General features: G+C 44.0%; 2 protein-coding genes across 2 annotated transcripts; one reads left to right on the top strand and one right to left on the bottom strand.

Annotated features, from left to right (window-relative positions):
* Positions 1-6,582: 6,582 nt before the first annotated feature.
* On the top strand, positions 6,583-13,920 carry atf7ip2 (activating transcription factor 7 interacting protein 2). Its single transcript, XM_062479578.1, has 12 exons — positions 6,583-6,777; positions 7,136-7,244; positions 7,330-7,461; positions 7,976-8,077; positions 8,166-8,218; positions 8,335-8,413; positions 8,510-8,549; positions 9,428-9,540; positions 9,615-9,945; positions 12,834-12,880; positions 13,023-13,216; positions 13,367-13,920. The coding sequence occupies exons 2-12, from the start codon at positions 7,176-7,178 to the stop codon at positions 13,578-13,580; spliced, it is 1,374 nt and encodes a 457-aa protein (XP_062335562.1). The 5' UTR covers positions 6,583-6,777; positions 7,136-7,175; the 3' UTR covers positions 13,581-13,920.
* A 665-nt stretch (positions 13,921-14,585) lies between these two features.
* On the bottom strand, positions 14,586-23,976 carry emp2 (epithelial membrane protein 2). The gene is made up of 5 exons (XM_062480147.1): positions 23,827-23,976; positions 17,548-17,656; positions 17,328-17,436; positions 16,561-16,701; positions 14,586-16,466 (listed from the first exon to the last, which is right to left on the bottom strand). The coding sequence occupies exons 2-5, from the start codon at positions 17,623-17,625 to the stop codon at positions 16,297-16,299; spliced, it is 498 nt and encodes a 165-aa protein (XP_062336131.1). The 5' UTR covers positions 17,626-17,656; positions 23,827-23,976; the 3' UTR covers positions 14,586-16,296.
* Positions 23,977-24,799: the final 823 nt, after the last annotated feature.

Below are 24,799 nucleotides of genomic sequence, written 5' to 3' on the forward strand. Positions count from 1 at the left end.
TTATCACGCTGATGTCTGTTTAAATGCTAATTTATCGGATAAGTTTGTTTTTAATTAGTTATTTGACTCACGAAAAGGGTGTTAGTATGTGCTTGCGATTGGGTCGGGCGAGTGTCCGCTCGCCCGACCCGGTATCGGGACCTCGATACCGCTGCTCCACCACCCAATCTCTACTGCGCAGACTTGCGCAATGACGAGCACAAGTCGCAGGAGACGTTTTAGCTTACTTTTTGTGGGAGGAAGCGGAGATATCGTAGCCTGGTCCTAACCAGACTCTCGTACATTTCATTTGTACAGAGAGTCTGGGCTCGCCCCATTGACAAGCGTTAACTTCCAAAGATTGTTCTTGCTCTGGCTTTAACTTCTGGATATTCGGCAGCGTTGCCACAACGGACCGAATGGCTTCGCTCGCATCTTTCTCCGCCGTCATTACGGAACTACAACACAAACTAGAGAGGGTAGGGTGTGCTTGCTTGCGTCGGTTGCACAGGGGTCCGTTTTAGAATGACATTTTTACAACTGATATTTCTGTATATTTTATATAAAAATGCATAGGGCCTACTTATTATTTATAAAGATTACATAAATTTAAAAGCATCTTTTTTTTGCTGCTCATTTACAACTCAAAATACGAGTGAAATGTAGAATGAAATATGATGTCTTCTCATTTCCCCGGCAAGAGGCAGCATAGCTGAATCAAAACGAATAAATTTGGCAGACCGGTGTAAAAATTGACCTAATCTCTATGACTTCAACGTCCTTTTAAGTTTTCCCTTCTCGTGATATTTTCAGGCATTTAGCCTACTCATATTGCATTCATTCATTAATAAAGAACCTCCTTTGAAGATTATTCTACGACGTTACCGGCAGTAGAAGATGGAATCGCGATTCAAACAGTACCATCTGCTAACTGAACATATGCCCCCAAAAACGTAAATAAGCTTGACATTTATTTAGAGGAAAATCGCTCATTCATAAAAAGCTCACTGGTAGCGATCATTGTCAGTAACAACGCAAAATGCGATATTTGCGACCCGAAGATAACACAAGGGTTAAATTAAATGAAGACAAAACCAAAGTCCTACTATGTGGCCCCAAATCCAAAAGAGAGATGCTTACTAAGAATCTAGGAGGCTTAACCCCCTGTCTTAAACCAGAGGTGACGAGTCTCGGTGTAATCCTGGACTCAGATTTGAATTTCAACTCTCACATTAATAAAGTGACCAAAACAGCTTTTTTTCACCTGAGGAATATAGCAAAGGTACGACCATTCATAAACCAAAATGATGCAGAGAAGTTCATTCATGCTTTTATATCCAGCCGGCTGGACTACTGTAACACACTTTTCACTGGTCTTCCCAAGAAAACCACTGAAAAACTAAAGCTCATTCAAAATTCTGCAGCTAGATTATTAACCAAAACTAAAACGAGAGAACACATTAGTCCTGTGCTAGCTACTTTACACTGGCTCCCCGTTACCTTCAGAATTGACTTTAAGGTGCTTACATACAAAGCTCTACACGGACAAGGACCTAGCTACATTGCTAACTCCCTTATAAAACACACACCAGCTAGAACACTGCGATCATCAAATGCAGGCCTATTAGAGGTCACCAGAAGCAGTCATAAGAAGATTGGTGATTCGGCCTTTGTCAATTACGCCCCAAAACTATGGAACAAATTATCCATAAATATTAAGGGAAGCAAACACGCTAGACATTTTTAAAAGACAGCTTAAAACCTACCTTTTTACCAAAGCATTTAAGTAATTTTATCTTAGAAGGGTTTTACTAGTTTTATTAGTTATATTATTGTTTTTATAGATTTGCTATTTTAATTATTACTTTTATCACTTGTATTATTGTTTTTATTGATTTTATGTAAAGCACCTTGAGCTACAATTCTTGTATGAAATGTGCTATATAAATAAAGTCTTACTTACTTACTTACTTACTTACTTACTTGGCCTAATTGTGTCAATACTGAAGGATTGTTAAGGATTTTAGCATTAGCACCTAGGCTTTGGAAAGACCTGTCTGAGGACATTATATTATATTTAATTCACTGTACGTCACGCTAAATACACCAGATTGTGCACATAGAAAGTACAGCAGAAGATCAAGATCTTTCCTCACCCAGTAACCTCAAGAGGCACATGAGGATCCACAATGGAGAGAAGCCCTACAACTGTGAACTCTGTGGTAAAACCTTTAGACAGACTGGGGAATTAACAGCTCACCGCAGAATCCACACTGGAGAGAAGCCCTACAACTGTGACCTCTGTGGTAAAACCTTTAGCCAGGCTGGCCATTTCAGAGCTCATAGCAAGATCCACACTGGGGAGAAGCCCTACAGCTGTGACATTTACATTTAGTCATTTAGCAGACGCTCTTATCCAGAGCGACTTACAGTAAGTACAGGGACATTCCCCTGAGGCAAGTAGGGTGAAGTGCCTTGCCCAAGGACACAACGTCATTTTGCACGGCCGGGAATCGAACCAGCGACCTTCTGATTACTAGCCCGATTCCCTAACCGCTCAGCCACCTGACTCCCTATGACACCTGACATCTGTGATAAAACATTTAGCATGGCTCACAATTTCAGAGTTCACCGCAGGATCCACACTGGAGAGAAGCCCTACAGCTGTGACCTCTGTGATAAAACCTTTAGCATGGCTCACAATTTCAGAGTTCACCAGAGGATCCATACTGGAGTGAAGCCCTACAGCTGTGACGTATGCAATAAAACCTTTAGCCACGCTAGCCATGTCACAGTTCACAGCAGGATCCACACTGGAGAGAAGCCCTACAGCTGTGACCTCTGTGGTAAAACCTTTAGTCAGGCTGTCCCTTTCAGAGTTCATAGCAAGATCCACACTGGAGAGAAGCCCTACAGCTGTGACCTATGTGATAAAACCTTTAGCCAGGCTCTCCCTTTCAGAGCTCACAGCAGGGTCCACACTGGAGAGAAGCCCTACAGCTGTGACCTCTGTGATAAAACCTTTAGCCAGGCTGGCAATCTTAGAGCTCACTGCAGGACCCACACAGGAGAGAAGATCTAAGCAGCACTCACTGACTATTTATGTCAAACAAATGACCTATTGAACAGTTTATGCATATCTATGAGAGAAAAACCAAGAGGGTGAAGTTGACCCAGCAGTCATCACCTGAGAGAACTTCTGGTCCAACATGTGTTAACCCTTGTGTTATCTTCGGGTCGTTCTGACCCATCAGTCATTGTGACCCACCGTCGTATTGCGACAACTTTACCGCATACAAAAACAAAGTGAAGCATTTTCTTTTAACCGTTGGGCTGTCTCAGACCCCCCACATTGCGAAGGTTAAAATAAAATTATTTTTATTTGTTTTTGTATTGGGTAAAATTGGGTAAACACAACGATGGTTCGTTATGAACCTTTGGGTCATGTGACCCGAAGGCAGCACGAGGGTTAACATATTCCCTTGTCTTGCAAAGGAATCGCACTTGGCCTAATTGTGTCAATACTGAAGAATTGTTAAGGATTTTTCCATTAGTACCCCTAGGCTTTGGAAAGATCTGTCTGAGGACATTACATTATATTTCATTCACTGTACGTCACACTAAATACACCAGATGGTGCACATAGAAAGTACAGCAGAAGATCAAGAACCAGAACAAGCAAGACAGGCAAGAATTATTCCTTACTTTTTTATTGTTGTTTACTATATTATAGTGTTTATAGATTTATGGTCGTGTTGTCAGTGATTGTCTAATTAAAGTCTTCATTTTGACACCATACTTTCAGTCAAGTTCCTCTATGGATACAATGTTGTACAATGTAATATCCTTTTTTGTTAAGTTTGGCAACTGAAGTGTTGAGATACACAACTCATTAATGATTCTCTCTTTTAGAGTTCTCTCTTTTACGAGAATCATTAAGTGTCCCAGCTGTGAATGATTTTATGAGGCAAGAAGAAAGCGAGCCCCACTCAAGGTGGCGAAGAGAAGGCTAGAGAAGATGAAGACCGAATTATACTTCTCCGACTCCGTTACGGACAGACGGACGGACGGAGTCGGACGGATTGGTTGAATTTATAGTACTCCGAAGGCTGTGGGTGCTGCTTGAGTTGCCTGCCCTGTTGTAGCAAGTTTAGCAAATGGTTGTCACACATACATGAAATGTTGTTAATAGTTTATTCCCGTTATTTTAAAATAGATTTGATTTTTCGTAAAAACGTTCATGACATGATGGCAAATATTATATTATGTTAAGCGTGAGCATAGATTGTTGACATGTCTATCTGGAGCAAAGACGATTAACCACAATAGGAAATGATATCAGAATCAGAATGGGATTTATTCGCCATGAAAGTTTGCACAGACAAGGAATTTGCTTTGGCAGGAAGGTGCATACAATAAACATATACCTAAAATTTAAATATGTGGACTATCTATACTAAGGGTACATAAACTAGCAGTACTAAGTGGGATTAGAATAGAATTAAATATACAATAAAATAGAATATAAGTTGCCGTAAATTACAATATAAAAATACAAAAATACAAATATTACAAAAAATACAAATGTACAAGATACCATTTTGTAATGCAGTGCAAAAAGCAGTGTGTTTTAAGCAAGAAGTCATTAGAGTCAGTGTGGTCCCTTGGCCTTGTTGAAGAGGCCAACAGCGGAAGGGATGATACGCTGCAGTCTGCTCTTGTCCTTGGCAGTGGCAGCAGCGTACCAGACGGTGATGGAGGAGGTGAGGATGGACTCAATGATGGCTGAGTAGAAGTGCACCATCATTGTCTTTGGCAGGTTGAACTTCTTCAGCTGCCGAAGGAAGTACATCCTCTGTTGTGCTTTCTTGATGAGGGAGCTGATGTTCAGTTCCCACTTGAGGTCCTGGGAGAGGATAGTGCCCAGGAAGCGGAAGGACTCCACAGTGTTGACTGGGGAGTCACACAGGGTGATGGGGGTGAGTGGGGCTGTGTTCCTCCTGAAGTCCACAACCATCTCCACTGTCTTAAGAGCATTGAGCTCTAAGTTGTTCTGGCTGCACCAGGTCACCAGGTTGGCCGCTTCCCACCTATAATCAGACTCGTCTCCACCAGAGATGAGCCCAATAAGGGTGGTGTCGTCCGCAAACTTCAGGAGTTTGAAATTATAGATTTAAATAATATTAGTCTTGCCTTCAGAAGCTTTTGTTAAACACACTCATTATTCTTTTTTTGATCGTGCCGCCTGCATCCCGGCCGCCTGCATCCCGGCCGCCTGCATCCCGGCCGCCTGCATCGCGCCGCCTGCATCCCGGCTGACTTGAAGCAACCAATGGCATTTTCAGCTTCAAGGTAGCCGGCTACAGCCGGTTGTCGGCGCCGCGGTGCTGCATGAAGTCGAACACACCTAATTGCTCAGTGGCGCAGTGAGGCAAGCGAGAGCGCGAAACGGACCGCGCCATCTTTCCAGACGTCAATTTATGACGTCTGCACACGGCCGTTTTTAAAATTGGGTGCTACCACTTCATTTGTTTCTGAGGGTAAACCTAAATCAGATAACGATCATTGCAAGAGAGAAAACCTGTCCCCACTCAACCAATCTTGATTGAATTAAGGTTAAGAAATAGGCTAATTTAAATTGGCAGTGACATTATCAACAACTGTAGGCTATTTGGTAAACTACTGGTTACTTACTGAGAAAACACTGTATACTATATCATATTCATATTTCAAAAAAGGTATACATTTAAGATTGCTAAAGTGCCCACTAGAGGGCAGTGTGAGAACACAAATGGTAGGGCAGAGCGTCTGGTCAATGTGATGGGTATACCCAATGATAAATTGTGGCTCAACAGCAAGCAAAATAACATTACAATAAAACAGGTTGGGAATACACAGGGTCGAAGACAGCTGGACAGTACACAGAGTAGCCTTATTCATGAAATAAAACACAGGTAATACCCATGGCAATATACAAGTAGGCTAACATCCAACACAGGGAATGTACAAAATACTTTTAATGTAATTGAGACTAAATGAAAATGTACAGGGTCTGTTTTTCCCCCTGGATAGGGATGGGAAGAGCAGCTGTCCCCAACATTTTTTTTGCGCCACGGACCGGTTTCATGTAAGACATATTTTCATGGACCGGTCTTCAAGGTGTGGTGGATAAACACGAGATACACTTTATAAACAACGGTCATGTATGTGTGCAACCATTTGTAAAACTGGCTACAGCAAAGGCAGGCGAACTGTAGATTATCAAGCCCTTTCTCCTTGTGCTCATTCAGCTCAGGTAAAACAACGATTGGCTAATGTTCCCTTTTGTGCTCGTGCCCTGTTTGTATTGGCGAGCACATTTCCAGGCAACTTTTCTTGACGTAAGCAAATACATGGGATGCTAGTTCACCCATTTCGGTTTGTTTCAAACTTAGCAAAAATCAGGGAAAATGATTTTATGCAAAAGCTAGTGGTATGAGCCAGGTTCGAGAATCGAACAAAAATTATTGGGAGATAGTTCTGGGGGCGAGTTGTGGGGGATTGGGATGTTAACGGAGTTATAAACGACCGGACAAGTCGGGTAGCAAATTGGAAATGCAATACCACCTACATCCACCGGGGGTTGGGGGTCTGCTTCAGACACAGACTCAGTTTAGGACCCGTGGCGTGTTGGACGCAGGCGCGGCAATGGCTGCTTCCTAATGCAACTGGCTTCACCATTACAGTCACACCAGATTGCCGGCGTACTTAACTGCATTAGTGCAACTTGCAACGTTTGAGACGGAACACATTTTTAAAGTAGGTGCCTGTAGGCTACTACGGAGACTCACGAAATTATTCAAAAAGTTTGGTAGGCCTACTGTAGTAGGTAGGCCTACTGTGTTATTAGCATACTAGCTAGCGAGCTATGCCTATTTTTGTTGGTTTTCCTCGACACGATCGTATTCTATATCTTCCAGTAGTTACAGTAGTTAGCTAGCTAACTCAAATTCAATATGCCACCACCTGTTATTGTGTATATAAGGCAGTTTGATACATTCCAGGCTAGACAGCCAGCTAGCGTGCTCAAACATTCAACACTGCAACCTACAAAAATATAAATAACCATGTTTTGTTTCCTTTTCGTTGGCTATGCATGGTTTTATATTACCTGTAGCTGACCTCAGAAGTCTTAGTCTGAGCAATCACAACTCAGGATGAACGGGAATTTGACTGAACAAGAACCTGAACCCAGCCCAGCTGTGAAGAGATTCTCCAAATCAGAGGTAAGTAACTGAGTGTGTGTTTGCCTACGTGTGTGGGGGTGTGTGAGAGAGAGTTGTCCAAAAACGAGTTGTCTTGATTTCTCAGGTCCAGAGTCTGGTCCAAACAGTGGTCCATGATGCAGTCCAAGAAACTGACACCAAGATGGAGTCTCTGCTACAAAAGGTTCAACAGCTGGAGTGTGAGCCCAAATGTGACTTTAACATCCGCAAACTCGAGGTGTGTGCGTACACTCACTGCTCATCTGACATAGACTATAAAGAGTGCATGTATATATTTCCATATATATTCCTGCTACACCATCCCCCCTTTTCCATTTTCTGAACCCTAAAGGCAAGGTCAGTAATGATGTTGAGACACACTCATATTTGTTGAAATAAACTTCACATCCCGATAGCAACCATTACATCTAAAAGTTTGACAATAAAATTACATAAATCCAAAATCTGTGGGCTGTAATAAACACAACCAATCATTTAGCTCAGACCGAATGTAATGATCGGACGGCATTCGGATATAATGCAATGATTGGATGGGCTACTTGTCTGTCTGTCTACCTCCCAGCAGTAGTCAGTCAGCACGTTCATGTGTCTTGGGGAAGTGGCTTTAAAGGGAGGGGATGGGATGTTTTGCTTTAAATCCTTTCGAACTCCAGCCAAAATTGCTAGGTTCGTTACTGATCTCGCCTTTCATTTTCTCGTCCTCTTGTTCTTATCTCTCTCCCCCACATCAGGCTCATATTAAGAAGGTGAAGCGGAGAGGGGATGCAGCTATGGCCTTTCTGAGGAAAATGGGAATGTCTGGAGCGCAAACAAAATGCACCCCACAAAATCAGGTTAGGGTTAGGTCGACTACATTACCCATAACACACAAACTGTCCATCGACATACACTTTATTGGAACAACATTGTTTTTCCCTTTAGATAAGGAATACGTTGCCATCCGCAGTAGAGTCTGAAACTGTCGAACTCTCCAGGTATTCGACACACGCACGCACGCACGCACACACACACACACACACACAGGGATTCTTAGTTTTAATACAATCATCTAGTTGTCAAACTAAAGTGAAAATATTTATGTGGGGTTTAGATTAGACTCTGATGAGGACCCAATTGAAATCGTCCCCTGTCAGAAAAGGAAGTTCGTCAGTGGCATCCGGCAGAATCTGGTAATGCCTTCATTCATCTGCCATTTTGTTTGCCCAAAAGACTAGTGTAGTCCTAAAACTCTGGCTCTTTCTGATTTGTTTCTTTGCCTCCATTAGATGCCCAATGAAAAGAGGCCACGCATGGATGACAAACAAGGTAAAGTGTCATAAATAATTTAGTAAGTTCTCTTGTATAGTGAAATAATTCCAAGTCTCCAAGTGAAGAAAAGTACTAACTCCAGACACGTGAGAAATATCCTAAGTCCCAAACTTGAAAATGATTCTCTCGTAGGGCTAGAATCCTAAATCCAAACAGACGCACTGAAACTCAGAGTTTGATGCAAAAGTTTATTCGGACACAGGGTGACAAAAGTATCCAGTTTTCTCCGGACATTCACTTATATATTTTCTTCCTATTATTTGTGTCAATTTTGCTATTTGTACAGTACAGTTGGTCACAGATACATTATGCACCCTCACATTATTGGTCCCTTGTCCTGGGGTTTCAGATTACAGGTGTTTTTTTTTTTATTAATGCAACGACAATTCTCCCAATTTACGTCTAGTGGTACTGGCCCTACGATAATTCTCCCAATTTACGGCTAGTGGTACTGGCCCTGAACTCTGCAGCTGTAAACAAGTGTGTGGGCGCAGGGTCTTAAACGTGCAACTTGATTTATAGCTGGGGGCCTCTTGCTTGTGAAAGTAAAAGCATCTACAAGTGGTCTTTTCCCGCATTCCTCAGCCCCTAATATTCAGATCTTTACACTTTGGGCTTAATATCTTCTACGGGTTTGTGTTATGAATAATAATCAGTCAACAGCTTAACATAGGGTTTCCAGTAATATAGAATATACTAAAAAGATGGATGAGAATTTCATTTTAAATCAGATAAACCATTAATCATCACAATGTGATGTCAAATTCTACGTCAAAAGCACATTAATGGTGATAAAATGTGATGAATAGTGTTATGTAAAAGTATAACATGTTCCACCTCTGCTTCCCTCTCTCTCACTTTCACCCTCTCTCTAGTTGAATTGAAGAGCCAATTTACCAGAGATCCCTCCCTATCTCCTCCTCAACTGACTCCAGTTTCTCTGACTCCGACTCCATCTGCTGTTGTTTCTCCACCTGACCTGATCATGGTAGGTATCACCAGCTCAACATCCAACAGAGTTTGATAGCCAAGACCGTGATTGCATCTCTCCCCTCCGTCTAGGCGTCCCTCAAGATAGAGATCCCCATGTCATCTCCAGGAGCCAAGCCTGCCGTGAGGGAGTGGTTAGACGGTGTAGAGGCCGTGAAGGAGGAGCCAGTGAAGGAGGAGCCAGTGAAGGAGGAGCCAGTGAAGGAGGAGCCAGTGAAGGAGGAGCCAGTGAAGGAGGAGCCAGTGAAGGAGGAGCCCGTGGAGGAGGAGCCCGTGGAGGAGGTGCCCGTGGAGGAGGTGCCCGTGGAGGCGGAGCCCGCGGAGGAGGAGCACGTGGAGGGGCCCATCAAGACACTCCAGCCTCCGGCAGCAGGCAGTGCCAAGACACCCAGGGCTCCATCAGGTAAACACCCACATCACTCTGGCCACGCTGGCAGAAGCAGGATCAGGTGAATCAGGGAGGTTTTAAAAGAAATTGAAAACAACATTTCAATCGCCTGTTTGCTTGGCCATCAAGTGGTATTTCAGACTGGACGTGCTACGATGATAGCTCAGTTCACAACGACAAAACACACAGATCTCTTGTCAATGGAACCATTTGGCAAGTAAACTTTCAATTCCGAATCTTATTGGCATCCATTTTGGTGTAACGTTAGCCTACTGCTCTTTAGCCAGCTCGCAAGCCCAAACAAGTGTGTGCGGCGTGCCTGTTGTTTTGTTTCCGGTCTAGCTAGATCCGGTGTGGTGTTGTAGTTTTTCTAACGTCGCTAGTTGTTGCAAAAGCATGTGAAAAAACTACAAAGTTTGCTAGGCCAAAAATCTCTTGATAAAAAAAATTGATGTTGTTAAAATGGGTTTGCGTTAACACCGTTAATAACGCGTTTAACTGACAGCACTAATAGTAATAGTTATAATCATAGTATATAGTTATTATATATACATTTAATATATAAGTTATTATTTAATAACTTCTAAAATCACTACAATTTATCTTTTTCTACATCAAGAAATAGTACACATATTACAAAAAAAATAAAAAATAAATAGATTTTTTTATTTGATTTTTCACTTTGATTTGGGTTATTTGGGATTGTATTCAGTGGGGTAAATTTACTTTGTAAAGTTGTGAAGTCAAAACTTAAGGGTTTAGAAAAGGAAAGGGGTCATTTTGAATTTTTATTAAACTGTGAAGGAAAATTCTGACGGTGCTGTGTAGTTGGAATAGTCAAGATGGCGGTTCAATACAATTTATTTAGTTTGCACAAAACATAAGTTTACAGAGTACCCTGGACCCGTCATAACAGGACACGTAAGCTACAGGTCGTTCGGAAGAGTGGTCCAGAACAACACACACACACTGCCTTATATAAACTTATAACATATGGTCTTCTATATAATCAATCAATGTAGCAGTCTCTGTGATTGGCCAACCCCATTTAGTGACAGTTAAGACAATATAACCCCAGGCCAAGTGTCCCAAAGTTCTTTGATGTTGCATCTCTCTCTAAATGAGGAGATAGTAAAGATAACTAAAACAAGACTTAATTCAACATAAACAGGACACAGTCTCCATGGCCAAAAGGTCAGAGCAGCTGAATCGATTGACTCTCTAAAACTACTCCCTCAGGTCACGAGAACTCAAGAGTCCCCCAACCTCCACGCCTCTGGCTCCTTAAGTAGCTATCATCAAACAACAGGTCATAAATAACTTAAGACAATCTGACTTACAAGATAGAAAGACATATAAGATTCTACACCCATTCTCCAGAGGAAAGTATCCTACAGATCCTCAGTTCTTTCCTTCACTGTCTATCCTTTATCAATGAACAAAGGAGCTTACAGATTACCGCTTATAAAACACACATTGTAACAAGTGTTGGGGGTTACATTACATTAATATTATTACTTAAGTGAGTAACGAAGGAATATAACGCGTTACTTTTTGACATTGAGTAATATTATTACAGTTACTTATTTAAGTAACTTGCGTTAGTTGTCCAAGTTACTGCATGAATTCAACAAAGGACTGAAATAGCCTTATAAATACAGATTGTTGCCTAAACGACACTTCCTGGGCGCAATGTTTGGTTCATGCTGCAGTCAAAACACAACAGTACTTCCAAAAACAGCACTTCAAACTTCTCGAGTGTCCACAGAGAAACAAAGCTGGAAGCTAGCGAGAAAATCCACTTTAAACCATAAGAGAGATGGCAACCCGTTTCCACAACTCACTACTAAATGTAACAGTAAAAGTAATATAAGTAATAATATTACTTTGTACAGAAAGTAATAATGTAACTTAATCACACTACTCTTACTGAACAATAATAAGTCATTTCTAATATTACTTTTTTGAGTAACTTCCCCCAACACTGATTGTATGTCCTAAAATTCTTTCACAATAAATATTTAGCAGACGCTTCTATTCAAAGCGACATATAGACAATAGTGCATATAGAAGGACAGTAGGGATTAGAATTGCATTGTTCTAACAGTATTTCCTGTATTTACAATCAAGGAATGGTCTGCATTTTGTCAGGCACAGTGTAACAACAACATCTCAGCTACAGTAAAACAAAGACACCAACATTAGCATTACAATAGTACAGTACGGCAAAAACCAAAATCAGCTTGTCAGTGGGGAAGGAACCTAGAACATTTTCGAGGTTTAGAGGGGGGGCGATGGGGGGAGTTACTGTTAGACTTTTTGCATCAGGAGTGTCTGATTGGTTGTTGGTGATGAAGAAAGTGTTTTGTCCGTCTCTTCATAAACGGAATGACTGAGTTCAGTTGAGTTCTGGATTTTAGTAAGTATTATCAATCTGCAGATTGGGATAGAACCAGACCTCTGACAATAAATGACAACACAACACCAGGCTTAGGTCTCAATCATGTCTCTGTCAACTGGAGGACCATCTTTTATAGGGTACAAGAATGTAAACATAGATAGTGACAGTCAGGCAGTTATGACGACAGTCATAACAGTCTCAGAGAAAGAGATTCACAGCTCTCAACCCATGACCACTCTCAGACAAAAGAGATCATAGTTGGAGCTCTCCTTGTAGTCGCGACAAGGGATGTTTACACAGTACTTTCTCCTGACCCCGAACATCTATTAACCCTGACACAGACACAATTTACTCATATTAATAGCAAGCGCACATGATGACATACTAACTAATATCCAATGACTAGTTCTATTGGTAAGTGTATAACGTTAGCATACAGGAAATCCCAATTTCTTCTACATTGGCCTCAGAACTGACCTTTGACCGGCCCTGTGATTGACAGGTACCACCACTCAAGTCAAGGTGGAGGAGAGGAAGATTTCTGCTCGGGTAACTCTTGATGCATTTACTGGTCACAGTCTAAAGCATGTTAACTTTGTGTCATTGTATTGTGTAACAAGGAAACCCCATTGAACAAACACACTAGCTAACATGTTTCTTCTTATCGTCATTTCTCTGTTATGTCTCTCAGGATGATCCCTTGCCTGGCCTCCCTCCTCTCCCTCCCACCACCTTCCCCTCCGTCCTGCCTGCCGAGGCCGCCTCCTACTCCATTCCTTCCCAGGTCAAAGTCAACCTGGCCTACATCCACAACCCCCCCGGCATCAGCATCCTGTGGGACCTGGTGGAAAAAGACCCTACAGAGCCACCTATGGATAGGTTCAGGTACTACAACCACGAACGATTGTTTGCAGAGGTCTTCAAAAGATCACTTTGAGCGGTGTTAAAGTTCCCTTAGGCCTGTCATAAGGGCTCCAAATGTATTGTGCTTCTCACTGTCCTCCTTCTTCCCCCCCCCCCCCCGTCTCTGGTCAGAGTGTGCATGATGTTGGAGAAGGGAAAGGGGTGTGGCTTGTTTCCAGTGACTTGGACCTTGTATGAGGTGACCGCCATCCCTCTGCCCATGGCTATCGTCATCCAAATCCAGAAGAAAATGTCTGGACGCAAGATATGCTTCGCAGTGGTGGGCAAGGACAAGTTTGGACGCTACGGCACCTACAGTAACATCAAACACGCCCTGCTGCCCTAGGGGGCAGACTGACCCGGTCCGCAGGCTAGGAAATGGGCTTGCCGGCCGGGTTCACGGGGGTCAAACCAGGACCAGCTAGGTTCTGGAGACACGAAGCCTTCTCTGGTGTCCCACCACTCGTTGTCAGGCGCTCCATGGTGTGACGAGTCCCCAGCCCCCCTGCTGCTTCTGCAGGTGGAGCAGCTGACAAGCAGGTGGAGGACTGAGGGGATTCTTCATGGACTGGAAACTTTTACACAGTCTTATGTGCCTTATAGTTAAGTTTGTTTATTATGTTGTGTTGTCACAATAGTGTGTGAAATACGAGTTTCTGTATTAAAACAGATCTGTTTCTGAGACATATGCTTAGAGTATTGTAAAGCAGCAGTTTTTTTTACTGGTGTCATGAGTTCAGTGGTTCATATTACTGTTGACTAGTTCAATTCATGTTTGCAACTAAATAAAATATTGTCCTGAGTTTTATACAGAGAGCAGGAGACTTGTTAGTGTAAAATATGTTTAATACAAATAACGGCACGCTTTATACTGAGCTCGGACCAGGTCTCCACAGCAACGCAGGACCTAGAGCAGGGACCGCTGAGTTTCCATGGACCCGACCCAAACCCCCACCGGTTCTAGAGACTGTCCACTCCAGCTTCTTGTAGGAGGTGAGCTCACCCCATACGTGTAAGGCCAGCAGGTGCATCCTTGCTTAGGGAGAATGCCAGCCTGGACCCGGTGGTTCCCCAGATTTAGAGCTTTTTCCCTTCCTCCCAGTAGAGCTGATTCTTCCCCCACCCAGTGGTTGCATAAGGAAGCAAGCCATCTGCGATTGGTTTCAGCGAAACAGACACCACTCTATAAGGCAAATGGGGTTGGAACAAATGGAAGCTGCTTTTGGGGTAGATGTCCAATTCTGGTCACTCCTTTCCAACATGTTTCATGAAAAGCAGGGTCTCAGGTACATGGACAAAATACTTCATTTAAGAAATTAAATCAACAAATGAGTTAAAGTCTGGAAGTAAATACAGCTTGGTTGTCTTTTATTCATCTCATTTTGACCTGTATCCTGGACTTCTCACCAGGGTCCATAAAACGACAAAACAAAAAATCTACAGGAAAACCATTTTCTATTCTAACGTTATGTCCCAACTCATTACTGATGTAACCATGTCACTATAGTCCCTGTATACTTGTTAAATGATGCTGTGAATACAAGTTACAAGTGGAGCTTTGGTCAGTTCCAAAAATCAAATACCTCAGCCACAGAACCTTTAACTGTACACTTTTGCCATGGAGAATACTGTAGAACTACTTGTCAATCCCAGGTCATTTGGTTGGATCTAGGGACGTAGGGGGAACAGATGTGCTAGAAGAGGTGCCAGTAAAATGCAACATGCACTAGAAGTTGTTTAAATCGACACTTAAAGGAAAGAAAAAAGAACTGTTTCACACAAAGCGAGGCTTCATCTCAAATTACACTTTTTGGCTTCCTCTATATTGTGGGTTTATTTTCAAGTAGTGTCCGGTGCACTGACTGTTTAGACAACCTTTAGACACATTCTTTCATTTTTGTGTTTTGAATTTCTCCATTTATTTTCCATCCCAAATCAGATAACACCTCACTCTTCAGACAAACGGCATTCTCTGACTGCTGTGAGAAAGACAACCTGATCGGACAGTGCTAACATGGAGTGAGACTGTTGCGATGGCACATCACTAGTGGTTTCGTACAATAAATACCTTTCATCGTTTCAGTGAAGACTCACATATAGATGGCATTAAGAGGTCTGTCGTCCTAAAGCTAGACCCAGTCTTCACCAGACTCTGGGAGCCTCCCTTTGTGTTTGAGTTGGATTTCAAGTTTGAATAATTCTCTTCTGAATGTCCGATATGTCACGTCACAGCATAGCTTCTTCCACTAGGGGTCAGTAACAGGATAAACACAGAGTCCTACATCCTACACAACATAACATTCTACTTCACTAGCATTCCAGTATGCTACAGTTAACAGTAATTTTTTGCAATATTTTTGGCATTTATTTTGACTATACATAAAAGAGAGTATGTACAAATAGATTCATTTGACTGTAGCTTTCCCAAACTGCAACAAAAAGTCCAATATAATTTGAGATCCTTCCAAATGCTGCACATGGAGAATGGCCATCATCCAGTCAGAGGAGTGGTTTGTATTTACTCCCCTGGTACTCTTCACCTGTCCAGACCAGTACTGACCAGACATGACCAGTCCAGCAAAAGATGTACAATGACCATTTGCCCATGTCCTGTATTGTGGATGAGGGGAGAACATGAGTGAGGGAGTCTAAGGTTGGGTATGATGATTTGGGATGTGTGTGAATGAGTGTTGTCAGAGGTGGGACTGGTTGAGTATTTTGGGAAGGGGTTTGGGGGAGGAGTTGTGAGTGTATGGGGAGACGGGTGGGGGGGTTTGTGAATGTTTTGGTGTGGGGGAATGGGTGGGGAGGGGTGAAGAGCATTTTTGTATGGGTGGAAGGGTGGGGAGATCGAGTTTTTTGGTATGGGGGATGGGGGAGTGTTTTGGTGTGAAGTTATGGGCAGGTTATAAGTGGGTTTTTTTTTATTGTGGGGGGGGGGGGGGTTATGAGTGTTTTGGTGTGAGGTTATTGAGAGTTTGTAAATGTTTTGGTAGGGGTGGGGGGGTTATGAGTGTTTTGATATGAGTTTGAGGATAAGGTTAAGCGATTTGCTACTGGGCCTATTTGCGTTTCCGCAGCACTAGATACATGAGGCCACTGAAGAGGGTCATGGGGAAACAGATCCAGGCCAGGACGTAGGAGGCTCCGTAGTTCCCCTTCCTCAGAGACGCCACCTGGAAGGACTCCCTCTCCGCCGTGTACACGGTCGCTGCGATCATCACACACAGAGCTGTGGGGGAGGGGAGGAGGGGGGTCAGTCGTCACTTCTCCTCACTCCTGTGTGTCTGTGTGTGTGTGACTGTGTGTCTGTGTGTGTTACTCACCGGCCAGTAGCTGGATGATGGCGGTGAAGACAAACCTCTCACCCTGCTTCAGTCTGAACAGCTGCAGGATGAAGACGAAGAATCCCACACAGCACAGGATGGCGGACAGGATCATGGTCGCCTGCACTACCTGCAGATAGGCTAGGGGGCGACAGAGAAGTCTTACACACTCCCTCCCTCACAAAAGACTTGGGGTGTGTCTATCACCGAACACTTTACAAAGTACACTGCAATACAGTGCACTTCAATACAGTGCACTTACACCTGTAGTGCCTTCCGTCGCTGATTAGTGCTGTCTCAAATGGAACACTTACGTTAACCACTTGGCAGAAGTGACGGACGCAAATCTGCTCGCGGCACCCGCGAATCTAAGGCGGAAGTGACGGACTCAAATCTGCTCGCGAGTCATTTTGTCCGCCATTATTTTAGAAATTAAATGAAAAGCTGCCGAAAGGGCTCCTTCTCTTCCGCTACGTAACCAATATGGCGCCCGTTTAGGGCGAGTAGTGTCCATCGTTGTACACTGCATTTTTTGACCGTTTGCAGTGCGCCATCCGGGTACTTTCAGTGTCCTGAATTCTGCTGGTTCTGTCAGTGTAAGCGCCCTAAGCACTGAAAGTCAGTGCTCGAAGTGCACAAGTGCTCGGTAGTAGACACAGCCACAGACACAGATGCACACTCACGGACACACCCATGTGCACAAACACACACACATATACACACACAACACGCACGCGCGCACACACACACACACACGGCAGGACTACCTGCTTCAGTCGAGGCGCTCTTTTCTACAGGGTAGCAGGTGGAGTTGCAGGAGTACCACAGGTCTGTGTAGATCACACTGCCCCCTGGTGGTGCCACCACCCACCATGCCTGAGCGAAACAGAGGGGAGAGAGGGGAGGCAAAGGATTAGGATGTGTCGGTACATTTTGTGGTAGAGTGAAACAGAACCTGCTGTTCTGTGGACTGACTTGCGGACTCACATTGTGTATGGTGGCAACGAAGAGGAGGATGGCCGAGATGACGTGGAAGAGGATGATGAAGGCTAGGATGACCAACATGACTGCAGGGGGAGGAGTCTCAGGAACCCGTCTACGTGCAAAGAGAAAGGTCAATCTTTCAGAGTTTTACAGACATCACACAGTATGTGTATGTGTGTGTGTGTGTGTGTGTGTGCCGGCCTAGGAAGGGAGTGGATAAAAAGAGGAATGTTGAGTGTTTGTGTCTTTCATCTCTAGGGTGGAGAAACACTTTGCACAATAGGGAAAAGAGCCAATTCCTTCTATGGGAAACAACAAAAATAGTTCTTAGACTGAACTACATGGAGTTTGAAATGAGTACAGTGCTCTTATGCAAGCAGCTTAGCTTTTTTATTGGATTTTCCTCTCTCTTTCACAAACCATTCCTAATTCTGCTGGCACACCAAGTCTGTTGAGAACCTCAGCCGGGTCAGGGATTCCAGCTCCGCCCACACCCCTGTGTAGCCTACATCTGCTCCTTTCTTGTCTCCTTTCCTTCATCTGAAACTGTTATTCACATATCACTGGTCAGACCCACTGGCCGTGTCCAAATACTACAGCTGGGCCTGCTTTCCTTGTCTCCTATACCGTGTGATTTCTTAATGGGGTTGAGTCAGTGGAATACTGCTGAGAACACTTCTCCTGTTCACCTACTAACTGCCCTCCAGGCATGGGAAGTGAGGTCACAAAAACATTTACATCAGACGCCACAGAAGAAGAACTGGGGGCCCAGGGCTTTGTGGGACAGCATACATTCAAACCAGATAAAGTTTCTTTCTCGTTCTATCACACACACACGCAAACCCAGTTTTAATGCAGCCACTCAATGTCAGTGTTATCTTATGCCCACACCACTCTATCTATCCCCCGCCCCACCCCGCCCCACCCCGCTCTCTCTCTCTCTGGCCCTGGCACACTCCCTGCATTCCACCACCCAATGAACGATACATTGTGAAAGAGAGCCTTCACACAGACAGCTATCTCTCCATCTCTCTCTGTCTCGGCGGTGTGGGTGATAACAGCTAGCGTGGTGCCGATGACAGCATCACTGGATGGATGACCAGTGTTTCCTAGATCGACTACGCTGATTGAATCCTCACACTGTTGAGTTTGTAGCTTCCCCAGGGCCTTTTCACTCCAATAACAAATTAGAACCGTGGGCTTCCCCACTGCCCTACCCACCATGCATCTGGTGCTACTGTATGTCTTATCTGTGCACCAAGCATCAACTTCCTGTGCATGTATATGACAGAGAGAAAAGAGAATTAGTGATCCATTACTGTGACTCTACGTGGGATAAGTAAATCTGGTAAATGACTTAAGGCCGAATTATACTACTCCGTTTTCACAGAGACGGACACAGGGAACGCCCTCTCCGGTGAGGAACGCCCTCTCCGAGCCCTCTCCGAGCCACTCGGAGAGCTCTACGTGCACCTTCTGATTTTCACTATCCGTCCGCTAGTCCGTCATTTTACGGATACTCCTTGGTTGTAATTGGTCCGCAATTGGTTCCACACACAAAGACGTCATGTGGCAGCATTGCTCCACCTACTTTTCTGGCGGTGAATTGTTTTCAGCACCTGAGTACTATAAATTCAACGAATCTGTCCAACTCCGTCCGTCTGTCTGTCCGTAACGGAGTCGGAGTAGTATAAATCGGCCTTGTCAGTATGCACTAATAATAATATACTAACACACACTAACAAACTACGAAGATAAATGTACTTATGCTCAGTTTGCATACACACAAATGCACACACAACTAACCTGCACACACATATTGAGACCCACACACATCTACACACACACACAGCCAGACAGGAGAGGAATTAAGTCTCTCCGCCAAAACGGAGTCGCAGTAAAAACAGCCCCGCCCCATGAACAGGAAGCAGGCCTCTCGAGGGGTGTGTGTATGTGTGTGCGTGTGTGTTTGCAAAACTTGGCCACGGGGCGTGCCAGGGGGGTAGGACAGGCCCCTGTCTGGAGTGGGGGATGGGAGAGAGGGAGGAATAGAAGGGGAGAACAGAAGAGAGGGAGGCAGGGATGGGATAGAAGGGAAAGACTCTTCTTCCACTCCATGGAGACGAAGCAGAAGCTCACAGACAGAAGCTGTAACAAGACTCCCCGACTCCCTCAAACACTCACCCCCCCGTGAAACAGGCATATAAGGAGCAAAAGAGGGGATGAACAGACACTCCGTAGCCCTCGTCTTATTTCTCCCTCCCTCTCTGTCCCTCAGGCAGTCATGAAATGAGTCTAGTTCTTGTTCAGTGAAGAGCTTATGTGGTATTAGAGGAGAATGCTAGCAGGGGCATGGGGAAAGGGCTCTTTACAGTAGTGGTGCGGCACGGAGCCCTAACACTGTCCTGACCTGAGCACTCCACAGCACTGACCCTGTTCACATTCATTCATTCACCATGTTCTGGATAGACTTCTACTCTTCAGGGGCGCACACACACACACACACATTCAGTCACACACACACACACACACACACACACACGGCACAGCTGGATCTGATTCTGTCTGCAGCTGCCTTCCTGTCTCTGAGAAACGAGGGAGAAGGAGGAGAGAAACAGACCAACTAAAAAGAAGGGGAACTCAGTGTGAGACAACGATGACTCTCATACTAACCTGTGTGTGTGTGTATGAGTGTGTGTTTCTGTATAATGCCTCGGTATGTGTGTATGAGTGTGTGTGCATATGTTTGTGTAAAATGCCTTTGTACGTGTGTGTGTGCGTGTGTGTGTGTGTGTGTGTGGGGGGGGGGGTATCAAGTATCAACTCTCATGCAAATGATCATCTGTTTGCAAACAGTTTGTGAAATCACACACACACTGAAACCTAATCGTCTGTGGTCTTGGTCAGCAATCCATGGGAAACAAAGTCTAAGTGAAGGTTCCATTAGGCCAGTTAAAAAGTGTGACAGCGCCACCGTGATCTGACACCAACAGCAGTGTATGCTCATGTACACACATGTACACACACACATGGTTAAGATTACATACACATGCTTAGCTCAACAAATCCCTCTTCAAGGTATGCAGACTGTAGGGATTTCACAGATATTTACACATCCTCTTTCGGCAAACACTGGGGTAGATTTTCCCGCCTTTTAGCTGACAGCTGTGGCGTTTCAATCATTAAAGCTCTCTCTCTCCCTCTCTCTCTCACTGCCTGTCTTTTGCTATTTGTCTCTCTTTCTCTTTTGTCTGTCTGTCTGTCTCTTTTTTTTTTTAGCTCTCTCTCTCTCTCTCTCTCTCTCTCTCTCTCTCTCTCTCTCTCTCTCTCTCTCTCTCTCTCTCTCTCTTTCTCTCTCTTTCTCTGGCTACTGTCAGTCTCTCTTTCTCTCACGCTTATTTTCCTTCTTCCATATAGTAGAAGAAACACAAACAGCACTTTGTAATTCACAAAGATAGCTGAGAATGCAAGGGTCACATTATTTCTCCCCTCTCTCCCTCCCTCCTCCCTCCCTCCCTCCCTCCCTCGCTCGCTCGCTCCCTCCGTCTCTCTGTGGTGTAGTAAACACAGTGTAACAGCCTCCCATACTGACCTCAGCTCCTATTAAACTGCATTAGCAAATGAATTACAGTCAGACTGTAAAAGAGCTCCCTGGATTCACCGCTGTAAACTGAGCCAGACTAGTCCCTGCGCAAGTGTTGAATGTGAGTTTGTCTGTGTGTGCGCGCGCGCGCGCGCGTGTGAAAAAGGCCCCTACCAAAATCACTCTCTGGTGCAAAACGCTGACTTAGATTACACTTTTTGTCATTTTCCTACAACACAAAACCACAGTCTTGACCAAGCCTCCAAATCTCTTTCTCCCTCACACATACTTTTCTCTCACTTTCTCCCTTTTTTCGGCTCTCTCTATCTCCCCCCCCCCTCTCTCTCTCTCTCTCTCTCTCTCTTGCATCTCTTTCACACACACCTAGTCAGTCCTGCTGGGTTTAAAGACTTCCCTCCTACACTGGAATCCTTTCATGTTGGGAACTACTACCATGGGAGCCATTCAACAGGCTTAAGGTGCTTGCGTGTGTATGTGTGTTTGTGTGCACCAAAGGTTGTTTTCACACACATTCCTGGGGTGACAGGTCGAGTAATGACTCCCACATGGCATATAGGTAGGTGGAACCCCCCAGAGAGGGGGGTGGGGGGGGTGGCAAGGGGTTCTCACCCTTGACCAATTGACTTCTCAATGCACCCTCCCCATCAAGCCATCCATCCATGCTTCTGTCCATCAGACTATATCCCACTTCCAAATCTATCCACTTATCATTCATCCCATTCATCCATTTATCCATCCAACCATCCGCCATATCAGAAGATGTCTTCTCTGACAAATGTCATCTCCCAGCATTCCCCAGTGTAGATCAGAGATCTACTTGTCATAACACTTGACACTTGTCATGACTGACGTGTCAACAACATAGCCACCCCCAACATAGCATCAACTCTGGTATATCTCTCTATTAAACTAGCTACAACACTCTTCTCTAATCCGTATGATTTAATCTGTGTCTGTGAGGGTGTGCCTATGTTTAATATGCTCTATATTCCTGGGACAGAAACTCCATGCGTTTCAGCACCCCTAATGTTAAAGCCATCTGCTACTGGGAACATGCTGTGTGTGTGTGTGTGTGTGTTCTCAGTAGTAGTAGCAGCTTCCTGTTGAGTATCCTCACATCTGCAGTTCATTCATTTCTCTCTTGACACACACACAAACATACAACAACCACAACACAACACACACTCAACAAATACACACACCCACAATCACACACCATGACTGGGGAACCAAAGCATAACTGACTGTGCCAAACTCTCACACAGACACAGACAAACGTCACACACCAACCGTAACCAGAGTCAACTACAATGAACTGGGCCAAAGTATCACAATTACGAACACACGCATTGATGTATTGTCACAGACAAATCTAAATTATGCTGACACACACATACACAGACACACACACCTCTGAGCCTTGTTCTATCTCTTATTGAAAACATATGGACAAACATTGACATTCTCTAAGCAGAAAACAAACAGGCACCCACAGAGAGGAGAGGGGAGGGTAGGAGAGAGGGGGGGAAGGGGGAGGGTAGGTCTGGACAGAGAGGAAAACTGGATGGAGTATGAAACTATGAAGATATAGACCTGTAAAAGTGTGACACTGATGAATGCACATACACTCTTCCAAAACTGAAGTTTCCTTGTGTAGCAACACCCTGAGATCTTAACTCAATGATAGAGTTTCACAGCTGATAGTACGATAGAGATGGACTGCTTGCTCCTCTTTGCTTTATGTCACTGGGTCAGGGCGACTTGGGAACAATTTCGGTCAGAGCAGAAACTCATACACACACACACACTCAATAACTTCATGAGTTAAGCCCATCAACATGAAAGGGAAGGTTACACTGGCCAGGGTCCATGACCAACGAGACAGAGTCTTCTATTTAATTGTCCGCTGTGAGTATTTATTTACCTTGTGAAAAGTGCAGAAGCTAATTGATCCTCATATCGAGGAGGATATCTGCTTTTCCAGTTCGGATACTTAGTGCCAAGAGCAGACTAGCAGGCCTACTTACTTTAAAGCACTAGAGGGCAATGTTGATGAGAGTTTTGCCAAGCTTACAGTCTTCCATGAATCACCAAAACATCAGGAAAAAACGGCGGTGATGAATGAGTATGAGTTGGAGTTTCTGAATGATTTCGTTTTAATATGACAATCTACTTTTTGGTCTTCTGGTTCTGAAAGCGCACTGGTATGCACACGTACTCCCTCCTTTATCCTGTAGAATGTACCGTTATAAACCTGTGCGTAGCCTACACACGAGAACCGAACGCACAGGATTCTGCTAGCATTGCCAATACAATAACTGACTCATTTTCACAACAACTGGCCGCATTGATTATAATTGTTGGATTCATTTTAATTAATTTGATTTACAGCATCTGCAACAAGCGCTCCAGACAACGCCCCTTTTGCGAGCGACGAAAACCTTGGCTCAGCGTATATTTAGGAACTTTAAAGTTTTGTCTAGACACTTAAACTATAGAGCAAAACTCTTTATAATTTGGAGTATAACAGACGAAACACATTAGTAAAATATGACTGTATCCTTTCATACATTGTATAGCTTGGTTTTAAACAATATAAAGTTTTAAACAAGATAAAGACTTTATTTAAAAGTTATTGGGTCAGTAGTTTGGATCATCAAATAGCCGTAGCTACTTACCTTGTAGAGTGCAGAGCAAGTTGGAGAGTTCAGACGTCGCGGTCCAGATGTGTGAAAGGAGAAAGGAGAGACCGAAAGAGTGATGTAAGTAGCAAACGTGCCTATACTGCTGGACCGTAGTAGTAAAAAAAAAACTTAGAAGTGCGCGTTCGAAGCTCCGGTGTCGTGAGCGCGCACGGCCAGGGTTGGGTGTGGTCTGGAATTTAATACAGCGTTGTGTTGAGAGCGGTAGAATGACACACGAGACGGTTTGGGGACAAAAGTTAAACCCAAGTGTGAAAGTCGGTCCAACTATAGTTCTGTCTACTAAAAAAAGTATTTAATATTGGATGACTACTGAGTTTATGAAAGCTTGAAATATTTTACAATATGATTTTTATGTGGTGGTGTTCTAGCCTTATAGGTTTACTGTACATCTCTTGGATTATGTCGAAAATCTGTAGACCGAGAATTATAGAGATATTTGTTGAAAATAAGTGCTACTGGATGAGTGTTAGTTGGACAAAAGGAGAAGGCAGAAAGAGAGGAGAGACAGAGAGAGAGGCCAGGGACAGGAAGAGAGGACAAGGAGATTTACTGACAAAGGAAACTGGTAAATCCCTCTGTTCTACTGGGGCGCACATTACTCTCTCTTTTCTTTCTCTTTTTCTTTCGGACTCATTCTTTCTTTATCTGTCTGCACACACTTTCTTCTTTTCAACATCCTCTTCTCCCTCTCACCTTTTACTACATTTACCATACTGCACCTCTCCCGCCGTTTTTCTCTTTTTTTTCACACACAGACACACAGACAGACACGGACACACACACACAGACACGCATGACAACCACTCTGCTTCAAACCCCCACAAACTTTTTTCTACCTTCTCCACGCTTCTTAACCCACCTCCCCCACCCCTCCCTCCACCCTGACAGCAGACGACTTCTCCTCCTTCTTTGAGAAAAAAGTCGCCGACATTAGCAATCGGTTCCC

Source organism: Osmerus eperlanus, chromosome 2, assembly GCF_963692335.1.
Source record: "Osmerus eperlanus chromosome 2, fOsmEpe2.1, whole genome shotgun sequence".
Lineage (NCBI taxonomy): Eukaryota > Metazoa > Chordata > Actinopteri > Osmeriformes > Osmeridae > Osmerus > Osmerus eperlanus.

Bases quoted from the DNA above. Each gene is read 5' to 3' on its own strand.
- atf7ip2 (XM_062479578.1), top strand. From the start codon at position 7,176: ATGAACGGGAATTTGACTGAACAAGAACCTGAACCCAGCCCAGCTGTG. The intron at 7,462-7,975 runs GTGTGTGCGTAC...CCCCCACATCAG, and splicing joins TTAACATCCGCAAACTCGAG to GCTCATATTAAGAAGGTGAA. The intron at 12,881-13,022 runs GTAACTCTTGAT...TATGTCTCTCAG, and splicing joins AGAGGAAGATTTCTGCTCGG to GATGATCCCTTGCCTGGCCT.
- emp2 (XM_062480147.1), bottom strand. From the start codon at position 17,625: ATGTTGGTCATCCTAGCCTTCATCATCCTCTTCCACGTCATCTCGGCC. The intron at 17,437-17,547 runs GTGAGTCCGCAA...TGTTTCGCTCAG, and splicing joins TCGTTGCCACCATACACAAT to GCATGGTGGGTGGTGGCACC. The intron at 16,467-16,560 runs GTGAGTAACACA...CCTCCCCCACAG, and splicing joins CATCATCCAGCTACTGGCCG to CTCTGTGTGTGATGATCGCA.